We start from the raw sequence: 15727 nt of genomic DNA, 5'->3' as shown, positions 1-15727 counted from the left end.
GTACCCAATTGGTACTTTTTTTATAGACTCAGAAAGGATAAAAGGCAATATTGACCTCTGTGGAATTTGAACTCAGAATGTGAAGACGGATGAAATACTGCTAAGCACTTTGTCTGGTGTGTTAATGATTCTGCCAACTTGCTGCCTTAATAATAATAATGGTTTCCAATTTTATCACAAGGGCTGCAATTTTGGGAGAGGGGAGGAGTCGATTACATCAACCCTAGTACTTGACTGGTACTTAATTTATTGACCCTGAAAGGATGGAAGACAAAGTTGACCTCAGCATAATTTGAACTCAGAATGTACAGATGGGCCAAATACCACTAAGCATTTTGACCAGTGTGCTAATTATTCTGCCAACTTGCTGCCTTAGCAATAATATAATGATTGAGCTGGATTAGATGCAAATTGGGATGATTCTCATGTATGATATTTGACATATTTGAGGGGAGGCTTTACATACTTGATAAGAAATCCCAAATTTGAACTAGAACTTTTAAGAATTGCTCAGACTTTGAAGAATTTTAACATTGAATTCGAATTATCATGTTTGAATGTGGAAACATATTGATACCATTGTTCTTGTTGCAGATTTAGTAAAAGATGTTTCTAGAAATAGTTTATCAAACTAATCTGTTCATTGTAAAAGTTTTTTTGTTTTTTTTTTCCAAATGGAAAATAATCTATAATATATAAAATGTAATCTTACATTGCTATAATGGAAGGAAAATGAATTTAGATATTGATGTGTTAGATGAACAACTTTGTGAGAAGGGATGCATGAATTAATTAGTAGGTATCAGACATTGGCCGGTATACGCAGGAGACCTGTCAAATTGGTTTGAACAAAATGAAACTGACTGGATAGAAATATCTATTTGTGGAAGGTTGTTGCTTTGCCCCAGATCTGCTCTGAACAAACCTATGGTCTTAGGCATTCTTGCTGTCCTCTCTTTGTAGGGTGTGTACAATTACATTATCTAACATTTTTCTTTATCTAAGATAGTTGAGTATGATTTGAGGGAGGTTTTGCTTTTTTTATCAGTTTAAGCAACCATGTGAAGGCTTCCTTGTGTGAAGATATGTGGTAGTATATCTAGGAATATTTGGGATGATGTAATTGCTTGAATCTCACATGAAATGATTCATAACAATATATACAGCAAATTATTTTGATTCAGTTTATTTTGAAAAACAATTTAAAACACTGAAGATGATTAAGATTGTAATATTTCTTTCAGGTTTCTGCTGAATATTGGTTGCTTAAAACACGGACAAAGAAATTAAATGCAGTTTGTACTGTGCAGAAATATTGTCGTCGCTGGTTACATCATAGGCATCAAGCTGCCACAGTAATACAGTCCTTTGTCCGTGGTTGGCTGTTTAGAAAATGTTTGGCCAAACAAACAGCAGCAGCTATTGTGATACAAGTATGTAAACATTTTAATTGGTTTTTATCCTTATCGGCACAGGTGTGGCTATGTGGTAAGAAGCTTGCTTCGCAACTACATGGTTCTGGGTTCAGTCCAACTGCATGGCACCTTGGGCAAGTGTCTTTTACTATAGCCTCAGGCTGACCAAAGCCTAGTGTGTGTGTGTGTGTGTGTGTGCGTGTGTGTGTGTGCGCGTGCGTGTGTGTGTGTGTGTGTGCGCGCACGTTTGTCTATCCCCGCCCAAATCACTGCTTGACAACTAGTGATGTGTTTCCATCCCCATAACTAAGCAGTTTGGCAAAAGAGACGGAATTAGTACTGGGCTGAAAAAAGAGTCCTGAGGTTTTGTTTGACTAAAACCTTTGAAGGTGGTGCTCCAGCATGGCTGCAGTCAAATGACTGAAGCAAGTGATAGAAAAAAAAGCACTAAAAATGTTTAATTATACTAGATACCACTCTCTCATCTGACCTCTACGAGCATGGAAAAGTAGACACTACAATGATACATGACAGGATTCTTTCAGTATCTATTTACTAAATCTTCTCTAGTCTTTGGTTGGCATGGGGCAATTGTAGAAAGTACAAGGTGCTGTTTAGTGAAACTGAACTTGAAATGGTGAGAGGCAATGTTTATCCTCACTTAAAATGTGGAGGTTCTGCTAGAACATCTCTAGCGGTCAAGTGTTCATCCTTGATAAGACCAAGGAAGGTCGAAATCAAGTGATGTGGTAGTCTTGGTGCTGAAGCAGCTATTTACCTCCCTACTAACAATATGAACTAGAATGCATTTTGCATCAAAAGCCAATATGAAGATTTTTCTTATCGTAACTACTGCAGGAGAGTTTGTTGTAACAGAACATCCTTGTTTGAGTGGAGATAAATATTACCTCTAGGAATTAATACTCCCTCTGTTGCTAATAAATATTTTTGAACCTGAAATGTAATTGGGAAGTGAACTTAGCCACACAGCCATGCTTGCACACAGTAAGTGAAATGAAAATACCATTGAAAAAGAGTCAAAACAGAAAAATATGCTGAATTTGTGATGAAATGGTAGCCATATTTTTGTGCAAGTTTTACTTGTCTCCAAAACTGTCTTTTTAAGTGCATCATCTGCTCTCAGATCCCCAACAGATGGCTTGTTAGCTTAAATAAATAAAATCACCAACAAATGCAGAATTTATTAGGTTTAATTAGTTTTATCATACATTGCCTTCATTTGTTTTACTCAGTCAGCTGTAATCAAATACTTATGATCCATACACATTGTAGTCATGACCATTCCATCTTTTTGAATATCAGGGTCTACACTGTTTAATGCATCTTGCCTTTAAGATAGTAGGGTGCTGATGGAAATTTGGTTGCTATTTTTACAACCTGACAGGTGTTCACATAGCTATTGTTATGAGCTTGTGTAGTTTGTTCTAAATGACCAACTCATTAAAACAAGTACTTAATGGTTTCATCCAAGAATGAAACATAAGTATATATCACATCACATCATCGTTTAACGTCTGCTTTCCATGCTGGCATGGGTTGGATGGTTTGACTAGGGGCTGGTGAGCCAGATGGCTGCACCAATCTGATCTGGCAGAGTTTCTACAGCTGGATGCCCTTCCTAACGCCAACCACTCTGAGAGTGTAGTGGGTGCTTTTATGTGCCACTGGCATGAGGGCCAGTCAAGCGGTATTGGCAATGGCCATGCTCAAATGGTGTTTTTACGTGTCACCTGGACAGGAGCCAGTCCAGTGGCACTGGCAACACCTCTGCTTGAATGCTGTTTTTCACGTACCACTGGCACAAGTGCCAGTAAGGCGATGCTCTTATTTTCACGAATGGCAGAGTGGGGAGGAGTGACTAAAGCAAATACTTAACACTGAATAGTTGGGTTTGTCTGCACTAAAATTTGTATTTTGTAGAAATTTGCTTTAGTCACTCCTCCTCACTCTGCCAAACAAGCATTATGCAGTTTCTATATCCGTTTCCTGTACATTTGAAATGTTATGCCAATCTGTAAAACTCACACATGGGCATCACAGAGCATTGTAGAACATCAGTCTCCTGAAATTCTTTCCGATATCCATTTCAGGTGTTCATAGTGAACAACAAATGCATCAATCTCAGACCTGCAAAGGTCATGGATACTCACCCTTCCTCTTGACTAGTATATAATGCTATTTCTAAATTTTTCAGTCAAATATCCGTGCTTTTTATGCAAGGAAACTTTTTGAAAAGAAGAAGAGTGCCATCTTGACGATTGCGCGTTATCTCCAGCAGTATCTGAAAAGGCGAGATCATGCAGCTCAACTCATTCAACGTGTAATGAGAGGGTGGATCGTCAGAAAGCGTGTCAAGAAATTTCATCGGAATGCTACTCTTATCCAAGTAAATGATTGTCTTTTTAATATAGTTATTGTAAATGTTTTGTTTTTATTAGCCAAGTTATTTTGTTTTTATGGTGTGCTTCTTTCATATTTGTCCCAATTAGCTAAGGCAGGACCCTGGGTTTCATTACAGCATGGTTTTACTGTTTATTTTACTGTTAACCATTCAACCCTAAAATACATCAGAGTAAACTAAGGTAGGCAGAATTGTGGCGAGCTGGCAGAGACGTTAGCATGCCAGACGAAATGCTTAGCGGTATTTCGTCTGCCGCTACGTTCTGAGTTCAAATTCTGCCGAGGTTGACTTTGCCTTTCATCCTTTCGGGGTCAATAAATTAAGTACCAGTTACACACTGAGGTCGATGTAACCGACTTAATCCCTTGTTTGTCCCCTCTATGTTTAGCCCCTTGTAGGCAGTAAAGAAATAAGAATTGTGTGACTTTCTCATGATCACAACGCTGAAGTGTGCCAAGGCATTACTCTGACTCCTGTTTGTTTCAGTTAGGTTAAAATCATCATTTAGTGTCTGCTTTTCATGCTGGCATGGGTTAGAAAGTTTGACTGAAACTGGTAAGCTGGAGAGCTGCACCAAGTTCCAGTCTGATTTGGCATGGTTTCTACAGCTGGATGCTCTTCCTAATGTAATCAATTAAAAATGTTGCCATGGGTTGGACAAGTCATCATGGTTTGAGTTCATATTTGAAGTCACTGCCCTCCTAGATGTACTACACAAGGACATCATCATCATCATCATAGTTTAATGTCTGCCTTCCATTGACATATTTTGGATGTCCTTCCTAACACTGACCACTCCAGTGTACTGGGTGCAGCTTATTGTGATGTCTCACTATGTGGCACTTTGGACAAATGTCTTTTACTATATAGCCCTAGGCTGATCAAGCTTGTGAAGGAATTTGCTGGACGTAAACTGAAAGAAATCCATTGCATGTATACATGTGCACAAATGTCTCTGTATGTTTACAATATACACTGAACTATTGCTACAAATCGCATAACCCTACTTCAGGTATAAACGGTGACACAAGCCTTTGTAGCTAGGCTACAACTGACAATATTCATTGACCAGATTATTATGAGCCACTTAATTATTTGTGTGCTGATTGTAAATCCTTTAAATGCTCTTGTCTCTGTTCATCCATTCCTATATACTTCAGATATGTATCTAGTTAGCTTAATTTTCTGTTTGATTATTTTTGTAAATGCTTTTGTACCAATTTGTCTCTTACATTCTCTCTTTCTCCCTCTTTTTTGAAATTGTGCATAAAAGCATCAGAATGATTTACTGTTCTTAATTCCTTTTTGTTTTTCTTTTCCAGAGTTACTGGAGAGGTTATAAAGTCCGATGTCAGAGCAAACGGACTATTACTAAGTTGAGGCAACGTTTGGTAGCTGTAACAAAAGAAGCAACTGAGGATAAGAAGTTAATTAGTAGATTTGCTAAGGGTTTTGATCAATTAATGAAATTCAAACATCTTTCTGATGTACTTCATGCCCTTGTGAACCTCGGTTAGTGGCAATTATCATTGTTGTTTCTACTTATTATTAAGGCAGTGAACTGGCAGAATCATTAGAGTATCAGAATGATTTGTGGTATTTTTTCTCAAACTGTACATTCTGAGTTCAAATACTGCTGAGGTATCCTTTTGGGCTTGATGAACTACTGGGGGTCTGTATAATTTACTAATCCCTACCTCTAAAAATTGCTGCCCTTAAGTCAAAATTTGAAATTATTTTAATTTTCAGTGAGGTAGAAAATAGAAAATCTGCAGTCTGTTTATATATATTGTTTGATTTTTAAAATCTTTTTTCACAGTTTAAATACTTGCATATTGTCAGAGCAATTAACTTGATAGTGGTTGCCTTTTCCTATAGTTAACTACTCAAGTAAACACTGAAAGGAGTCTGTAATTTAGCAGGCACACTAAAGTAAGACATACAGTTATGTCTCTTGCTCATTTCTAAGTTTCAAGTAAGGTTTAAACTTGCAATTGTGTGTCTAGTTTTCATTTACTTCCTGCCCAAATTTATCCTAGTTGTTGCTGTTAAATTGTATCTGTTTAAGAATACTCTTCATAGTTAAAATTTTATAATTATTGGGTTGGTGCATAATTATTGCAACTTTTTTTTCAACAAATTTTATTCAACAAAAACAATAACATGTAACAAAAACATCTTTAAATGATTATTCCAGAGCATATTCTCCATCTACTTCAATTACAGCTTCCCATTTGCTTGGCAGATGGTCAGACTGTCATTTAAAGATGTTTTTCTTAAATATTATTGTTTTTGTTGAATAAAATTCGTTGAAAAAAAGCTGCAATAATTATGCACCAACCCAATATTATTTATTAGGTACTTGATAACCAATTGAGTTAGCTTCTTTTTAGTATAATAAAATGTGACGGTATACTGTCACATCAGCTTACCAGTCCCCTTTTCCTCGATATGTCAAATCTTGTCTCCTACTAGATTTTTAAATAATTTTAATTTCTCTCTATTTTGATTAATATTAATCAACCACCACTACTCTGAATTTTATCCATATTTGGACTTGCTACAGAGTTGAAATACCATCATTCCACTTAATTGCTCTTGTATTTGGCACATCTTTGTAACACTGCATTTAGAAGAATGTAAACTGCCTGATTTATAATTTTATGCTGCCACCTCAGGAAAACTGTCTCTTTTGTCTCTCTTTTTCTGCATATTTTGCTCTACAGAACAAGATAACAGCACTTTACTTTCATGGAGAATAACTTATTTTACTTTCTTTACTTTTCACCATACATATAACTGCCTGAATCTTCTAATAAATATTACTTCTCAATTCATTTGTCTACCACTCTGAAGAATTTCCCTCTAACTTTGTATTTTGCTTCAGAGTTTTTTTTTTTCTAACTATATTCTGATCTGAATAAAATCTTTTTTCTTCTGCAGAAGCTGCTTCTCGTCTTTCTCCTGTGTGTTGTCTCCAGTTGGCTAGGGAAAATGCTATTCCGGTGATATACAACATAATAAAAGGCTGTAACCGCAGTGTTCCTCACATGGAACTCATTAAATACAGCATACAAATATTTCTTAATTTAGCAAAGGTTTGTACCATTCATCTTTGATTTTCAGTGGTAGGCATATCTTAAGATTGTCATCATCATTTAACATCTGACTCATGCAAGTAGGGAAAATGGATGTTAGAACATCAACAAAGATGAGTTATTGAGCATATCCTTATATGTAGTATAACCTCTGCTTGCATGTAATGATAAAAGTAACCTCTCAGTAAGCAGTCTAGACTGAGCCTGCATTGAGCTACTCCTCAGCTACAGGGGTTATCTATATTCTGACCTTTGCCAGGTTCACTTGCTTTCGCACACTACATTAGTCCTTACTGAGGATGCCTAATATGTCAGTTGTGGCTGTGTGGTAGGAAATGTCCTTCCCAACCTTATGGCTCTGGGTTCAGTCCCACTGTATGGCACCTTGGGCAAGTGTCTTATACTATATCTTTGGGCTGACCAAAGCTTTGTGAGTGGATTTGGTGCTTGGAAACTGAAAGAAGCCTGTCAAACGCGCACGCGCACGCGCACGCACACGCACACACACACACACACGCACACACACACACACACACACACACACGTGTGTGTGTTTGTGTTTGTCCCCCTACCATCATTTGACAACTGGTGTCGGTGTGTTTATGTTCCCATAACTTAGTGGTTTGGCAAAAGAGACCAATAGAATAATAAAAAAAAAAATGACCGAGGTCAATTCATTCAACTAAAAATTCCTCGAGGTGGTGCTCCTGCATGGCCACAGTCTAATGACTGCAACAACTAAAAGATAAAAGATACCTATCAGTCATCAATTAAGTAGTTACTCTTCCATCTGTTCCACACTTAAGCCTTGATAACTGGTCTCACTGCCAATATGAATCTGGGGCTAATGTGGGTACCTTTGGCATGCTAGAGATATCGCCCTTCCATCTTAAAGAATATGGATCTTCTATTAGCATCAACTATAGACCCTAGCTAACTATAGCCTTGTGAATGGATTTGGTTGAGGAAAACTAAAAGAAAACTATGTGTGTATATATAATATATATATATATAGAGAGATACACACAGACATCTGTATCTTGGTTTTGGCATCACATGAGTTGTAAAATGATTGTCATTCATTTCCAATATTCTTCACAAAGCATGTCTTGTAATAGAGAAATATTACCTTGCTCGGAAATAGATGAGGGTTGGCAACAAGGGCATCCAACCATAGAAGTCTGCATGGAAAAGTAGATGTTAAAATGAAGATGAAATAGTTTCTCATAATTTTCTCGAGAGCATAACATTATTTGCTTAGCTTGCATGCCATCATATGCATGCACAATGAAAGCAGCTGAGTGAGTTATAATTCTGTTGTTGCCATCTGTTGCAGTCTTTTGCAATAAAGACTGTAACAAGTGGTGAGATGTTGTACTAGAACTAACCCTTGAAACCCTTACCAATTTGGAAAAAAACCCCCAAAAACTATGTATGATGATATATTTTTTCAAGCCAAGTTAAAATATGAAGCCTTCTGCCAAACAAACAGAATTTAAATGTTATATTGAAAAGGCTTTTCATATGATTGTAATCTAACTGAATAAATAAGCTAAAAATATTCAAATATAAAAACATTTAATTCTTGTCCTTCTCTTTCCAGTATGCTCCAACCATTGAGTCTGTTTATCATTCCCGCCCAGATGCTATAGATATTATTCTCAATGTTATGATGGTTTTCCGAGAAAAGGGCTTGGTTTTCTCCAAATCTTGTATATTGTTGGGAAGTATAGCTTTAGATCTGAAGGAAAAGGTAATTTTCTTTTTTTGCTGCTTTTCACTTATTTTGAAAGTAAAATGTTGATATAAGCTGGAGTTAGCATATCCTGCTCCTCTACTTGTTCATGTCTGCATACTCACACTCATATATGCACTACATGTGTTCATATGTATGTACACTCTCATCTATTAATGTGCAGTCATCTATACATCATCATCATCGTTTACCGTCTGCTTTCCATGCTAGCATGGGTTGGATGATTTGACTGAGAACTGGCGAACCAGATGGCTGCACCAGGCTCCAATCTGATCTGGCAGAGTTTCTACAGCTGGATGCCCTTCCTAACGCCAACCACTCTGAGAGTGTAGTGGGTGCTTTTATGTGCCACCGGCATGAAGGCCAGTCCAGCGGCACTGGCAACGACCTCACTCGAATGTTTTTTCACATGCCACCGGCACAAGTGCCAGTAAGGTGACGCTGGTAACGATCATGCTCAAATGGTGCTATTTACGTGCCACTGGCACGGAAGCCAGACAGCTGGTGCTCTGGCAATGATCACGCTTGGTCGGTGCTCGTGCCATCACAATGCATTTATACATGCATACTCAATCATATATACACTTGCATCTGTGTCACTGTATCGCCCAGACTATCAGATGTTATACATTGCTGGTCACAATGCACTTCCAATTCTTACTTGGTTTCACCATTTTCTTCCATCTTGGCCTCAATCGTTTAAATTGTCTTGTTTGCTATGGAGGTCTTCCAACTAGCCTTTTCTGATCTCTTGGATGCCACTTAGTAACTGCAAGGCTCCACCTGTTGTCTTGAAATTTGCAACATGTCTAACCTATTGGAATCTGTGTTTTCAGTATTCTATGATCACGTCATTCACTCTGCTCCATTCTTGAATTCATTTTGGATATTCTATAGCAATGTAGCTAATTTATGTTCTACCCTCTTCATAGTAGCCCAGCCATATATGCATACATGTTCATATACTGAAACAGATTTCTTATTGGTTTTGTGGTTATAATTTCAGGGTAAAATGGATGAATTACTATCTCGGCAGAAATTTGTGGAGAAAATCATGTCACTGCATAAATTGACTGTATGGAAATACAAGCAAGAAGAAATTAGAATTGTGACGAGAGCTCGGCTAGTAGCTGCTAAAGACGCTTGCCCATTTTATGAAAATACTGTACTTTCTAAGATTGGTCCAGACTGGTTGCTTAGCAAGAAAAAATTGCAAGAATTTGAGGAACCATTAAAAGCAATGACTTATTTAATATATTGTCTTGGTTTACAAGACAAACTCCCCAAACAATTATCTAAAAACTTGAAAATGTAAAAAAAATCAGGTGAGGCAGAAAACTTTTTATTAAGCATTTGCACCCATATATTCATGCATGTATGGATGCAATGCATTCAAAATTGTGACCAATTTCATTTTCTCTTTTTCTTTACACATGCACATGTACAAAGTATTTGCGGGATTAAGTAATTAAAATTTAACAGAAATGAAGAATAACATTGAAATAAAATAGTCAATAAAAAGATATTTAGAATTAACATTTTACTTTTATAACTTAGCAGTTCCATTTCAGGAACATTGACTATATGTATATAGTCAATGTAATTTCAATAAAAACAGTAATAATAATAATAGTTACTAATTACATAAAATCTTGACTCCAATAAAAAATTTATAACATTAATGCAATTTCTTAAATGGAATTAGATTGTTTTTTCAGTACTGTTGGCTGTCTAAGTTTTAACAAATGCTTGTATTTTAGGTTATACATTTGGGAAGCCCTTTCTTCTGGGTTTATGAGGTTAAAAAAGAAAATAGACTTCTGTCATATAGCTTTTTTTGTGTTTGTTAGACATTACAGGCAAAATATAATCATAGAGATTATATATTTTAAGTTGTCTTTGTTTTAGATTTTTTTTGTCTGACTCATCAGTTATCGAGTAAACACCCTTGTTACATAGTCTACTTGCTTTTTGTATTTCGAATGCTGGCTTTTTTTTCCCCACCACAAAAAGCAATTTTTATGTATTTTTTTTTTCTTTTTGTTTTTCTCTTTTACTGTTAAACTGTTCATAACAATATGTGTTGGTTATGAAGTATCGCTCAAACAAAGGGTTCTTTTACTCTCAGAATTTTTACTACTTGGCAGTTTAAGTGCTTTCAATGCTAAACAGGCCACACAACTTGACATTTTCATGTTTGATTTGAATCGATTTTAGCTTTTGTAGATTTTCTTTCGTACATCACTAGACATATGTATACCAAATGAAGAATTGCTTGATAATGATGTCTTTTCTTTTATATGATGAACACTATTTTGTGCAGTTGGAACTTGTTTTCAGGTTTAGTGCAGAGTTCTAATAGCAAAGTTATTTTGATCTTTCCTATCATTTGAAATTTGGCCCTTCCTTTTTGTTTCAAGCTTCTAATCATACACCTACATTTTGTCACCCATCGATACACTTTTCAAAAAAATTTTCATCTTTATTCGAGCATTCAACTGACTGTGACTCAGAACTGTTTTGGTTCATATATCTGCTGATATGACAAATTTTGTGGTAACATTGTACAGCACAGACTTTCCAAAAAAAACAGCAGCCCACATTTTTGCAATGTGATCATTTGTCTTCATGAAAGTTTGTCTAGATTTAAGATTTTCTTTTGATTTTCATCATCTTCCCAATTTGAAATGCTGGTACCACTTGTAACATTGTGTACAGCTCAGTCCTTCATATAGGGCTGTAGCAGCATTAGAGAGGTCTTCATAATTATTCCCAATTTAAAACAGAATTTCACATTAGCATTGCTCTTTCCAAATCCTTTCTTTATTCAGCTTATGACAGTTGCTGAATATGTAAAAACATTCACATTAGCACAAGTTGTTTGATGACTAATAGATGTAGTGTTATGTGGCTGTTATTTGATTGAGAGTTAAGGTCACCTATACACTGAACACACAAGCACATAGTTTGTTGATTGGTATGTGGTTTTAAAAAAATGTTTCATTTCTGGATAAACTATGTGATAGCATTTTCAAAACCTTTTCTTTGCCGCTAAGTTTCTTTATTACCATGATAGCTTGTATACTCTAAAATTTCTTTCAGTTGTACCTCCACTTTATTTATTTATTTATTTATTTATTTTTTTGCTGCAACTTTGGCATTTTTATGTTTTCACTTTTTATCTGCTGAGATTTTTCCAATCTTTCACTTCATTTTGTAAATAACCTTGATATTTAACTGCAGCTGTGACTTCAAACTATTTGTAAATATTACTCTTTGTTGGATAGCTATTGCGAAGCTCTAGTCCCCTTTCTGGACATGCTAAACTTGTCTTGTCTAGGATCATAAATGTGCAATTCCTTTAAATAGTTGTGGAATGTTATATGACAGTTGCAGCTAAGGTAGGCCAAGTAAGCAGGCATTAAACGATAATCCAGCATAGATTTTGAGCCATAGTGAGGCAGTTAATTATTCAGATAAATTTACATACTAGTTTATTTTCTCTTAGTGTTTGGACAGAATAAAAAAATTTAAAAAATCGTGTTAAATTTAAATAATCAGTGGTTTGAGTTTTTAAAATATTAAATACAAATTTGAAATTTTGTTATTGAAATTTTACCCGTTATTTTTGTCATTCTTTGACAATTTCTTCTTTCTTTGTAAATATTAAATATTTGTGTATTGTTAATTTATGGATATACAGATTTGAAATACATTATTTTACTAGTGTATGCTGTATGCAATTGACTTTTTAGCATTTGAACTTAATAAAATATATTTTGCAGGCATTTGCAGCAAGTTTTAGTATGATCAAGAAATAACTAATTCTCTTTCCTTTCCTCATGTTGTGGTGTGACATGTTTTTTTGTTGTATGTATGACTTGCTTTGGGTTCTGGAAACACGACTGGTTTTTATTTTTTGTTTGTGCTGCATGAAGAGTGACTGCGAACCTAAATCTGCCTTAACAGTGAATGAATGTGAACCTAAATCTGCTTTCAGAATGAATGAATGAATGAATGCAAACCTAAATCTTTCACAAAGAACGAATGAATGTGGACATATATCTACTTTCACAATAAATAAATGAATGCGAACCTAAATCTGCTTTCAGAATACAAATGAAGTATTCCTTCTTTAACTCTCTCTCTCATTAAATTGTTGTGCATAATGCTCAAATTTTATAGCAGTTGAATTGAAATAAAGGAATATACAACAGTGTTATTTTTGTTTTGTTAATGTGTTTATTCATCTAACCCTTCCGCATTTATTTAAATAGACCAAATCCAGCCTTTCATACCTACCCTACATTCTAAAAATAAATCTGCAAAACCATTTAACTATGATATAAATGACTGATTCAAAGCAATGGTAACAAGAGCACTGAGATTGTTTTTAAATTGAGAATATCTGAAATAAACTAGACTGCTCTCACAAACGAGAATACTGAAAGTGAACCTGACTACTCTCAGAAATTAAATTTGAAAAAAAAGAACTGAAAAATAATCCAGAACCTTTGACCGTACCTGATTGATCCCAATGGTAGTCATGGAATGTGAAGGTGTGTGTGCGGGCCATGTTTGTAATGCTGTGTATGTGTTGTCTGCAGTGGGAACAGGGACAGTTTTCTTTATGAAGGCCATTTTTAGTCTATCCACTGATATCGTGTCTTTATGACCATTCAAGTCTATAGTGAAAAATTTATCCGTGCGTGAAAGAAAACAGAAAGGACCTGCATGTGGTGCTGCTGTTAACAGAGGTTTAACATCGTTGTGCTCAAAAATGTTTTAAACAGAAGCAATATATTCAAAATTGGTAAAACTAAATTTATTATAGTTACTGAATATGTTAGTGTTATTTAATCTTTGGACGGTTTTGCTGCTGTTTATGTAGTTTGATTTCTTTATCCAGCAGTTTCTAAGAGATGCGAGTAAAATGAATAATAAACAAAAATAAAACTTTGGAAACAGCAACATTGTCATAACTTATGTGGAAGCCATGAGTGTGCTTTCAAGGGAGATAATCAGACTTGAAAGTCAACGTAATACTTCCTTTAAAGTAAATATAACAAATAATCCAGAATCTTTGTCTGGTACCAGATCCATCCCAAAATCTAATCAGTTTGTGATAGTCATGAGGCCAAGCATCCTTAGAAATTTCATCTGAATCCATCCAGCGGTTCTTGAGGTATCTTGTCCATGGTCAAACAAACATGACTGAAAATAATACCTCTGCCTTCGCTGAGGCAGAGGTAAGTAGTCTGAATGCTAAGGGTTAAAGAATTTAAGTAAAGTGATGGACCAAGTTATGAAAGTAAGTTAGATAAATGGGTTGTGTGAGCTGAGTAAACCATGGCACTTGTGGCATGAAGAGATGTCATAACAATGAACATTTTCTTTAATTTCCTGCGTGACTTTCCCAAATTTTATTACCTTTTAATTCTCTTCTTCTTTAGCTCCAGAATCCCTACCGCATCTAAATAGTAGAGCTATCCCCTGAAATACCTTCAACAGTTTTAATGCAGATTTGAAAGAACAACAAGACTGAGAGCTGTATCACTTTGGCTTTATTGTACAAGTTGCAACAAAATAATTATTTACAAGTCTCTACAAACTTTGGAAATTTTGAACTTTTCAAACATGTTAATCTTTCTTTACATTTGTTTAGAGATTCATTTTTTTTTTTCCTTCTTTCAATTATTTAAAACCAGTTGTACATTAATACATTTTTATCAACACCGATCCAGAATGACATTTAGTTTTCTAAGTTCCTCATAAATAAATATTTAGAAAAAAATGTGAAGTTGTCAAAAAGAACAAAATTATATTTCAAAATTACCAAGGTTTTTGGTGGGATTGAACATATCTAATAGTAGTAGTAATAATAAACGAGGGTAGTGGGGTAGAATTTAATTTTCACAATTCATTGTTTTAAAGAAATATTACTCTAGCATTGAAGATGGAACAGTTTAATTAATGCTGTTACTTTAACATCAATTGGCACAATGTCAGATATTTCAGTATGTCTATGAATGTCATTCTGAAATTTAATGCTTTGGAAAATATAAAGAATTGAATGAATAAAATTGAGTTAACAAGAGGAAGACTTGCATGCTGATAACTAAGTTAACTTTAAAAAAAAATTTCTTTTTTATCTGGTTAAAATTTGCTAGTCAACTAAAATAGATTAAAACGTTATTTTATTTTAAAAATAAAAGAAATTTAACATTGCAGCAGATTAAGTTTCTCCCTCTACTCCCCCAATCATAGCTAATAATCTGAAAACAAGATGTTTTATCTGAAATTATGTGCATATTATAAACATCGAATATGTTTGTATGTAACAAATATAACTCCTAAAGTTTTATCTGTTTCCAGTTTGAACAATATACCAGTTTTGTTTTATGATCAGAAACAGCTACAACACTTGAAGACCATTTCAATATGGTGAGAGGTAAAAATTGACCTGTTGTTACTGCAATCTGCAGGTTTGTGGGGAAAAAACAAAAACACTGCAGATGAATATTAATCTCTAAGGTTGCCAATGATTGACAACAAAACATCGGCTGCTTTAGGTGTATTGTATATGTTGTAACAAGGTGAATGAAAAATATGGTGTTATGCTAAAATAAACTTTTAGACTGCTGGGCTGTCACCATGTACAATGCAAGTGATAGTATTGACTTTTAAGGACAGTATATCGATTTCTTAGCTGCTGGAATGCCTTTTTGATTGTAGCAAGACCATTCTCTATTATTGTATGCTGAATACATTAAACTGGTAGAGGCTCAAAGATCCAGTCATATTGTGCAAAATACATTCTCAAACAACTAATCTGTATGTCCTCTGGAGCCTACCTTTTTTTTCTATAAATTGATCTAATGGTTGCCAATGAATATTCCTTAAGAGTCATGAAATAACACTCACCCCCCACTTTAAAATTCTCATAGTAGAGACAAAGGAAGTATACAATAATGCTTCATCATTTAACGTCTGTCTTCCATGCTGGCAGTAGTTAAATAAATTAAGGAAGATGGCT

General features: G+C 35.0%; 1 protein-coding gene across 1 annotated transcript in view; it reads left to right on the top strand.

Moving 5' to 3' along the window:
* The window catches only part of LOC106869318 (abnormal spindle-like microcephaly-associated protein homolog), a 40824-nt gene extending 27911 nt beyond the window's left edge, over positions 1–12913 (top strand). The window contains exons 20-25 of the mRNA XM_052971275.1: positions 1245–1433; positions 3631–3822; positions 5160–5349; positions 6781–6935; positions 8539–8688; positions 9698–12913. Of these exons, the coding sequence (XP_052827235.1) occupies positions 1245–1433; positions 3631–3822; positions 5160–5349; positions 6781–6935; positions 8539–8688; positions 9698–10006 (1185 nt within the window). The 3' untranslated portion in view covers positions 10007–12913. The remainder of the gene's footprint in view (positions 1–1244; positions 1434–3630; positions 3823–5159; positions 5350–6780; positions 6936–8538; positions 8689–9697) is intronic.
* The last annotated feature ends 2814 nt before the right edge of the window (positions 12914–15727 follow it).

Source organism: Octopus bimaculoides, chromosome 1, assembly GCF_001194135.2.
Source record: "Octopus bimaculoides isolate UCB-OBI-ISO-001 chromosome 1, ASM119413v2, whole genome shotgun sequence".
Classification (NCBI taxonomy): Eukaryota; Metazoa; Mollusca; class Cephalopoda; order Octopoda; family Octopodidae; genus Octopus; species Octopus bimaculoides.
This window is presented reverse-complemented; position numbering and strand designations above follow the sequence as displayed.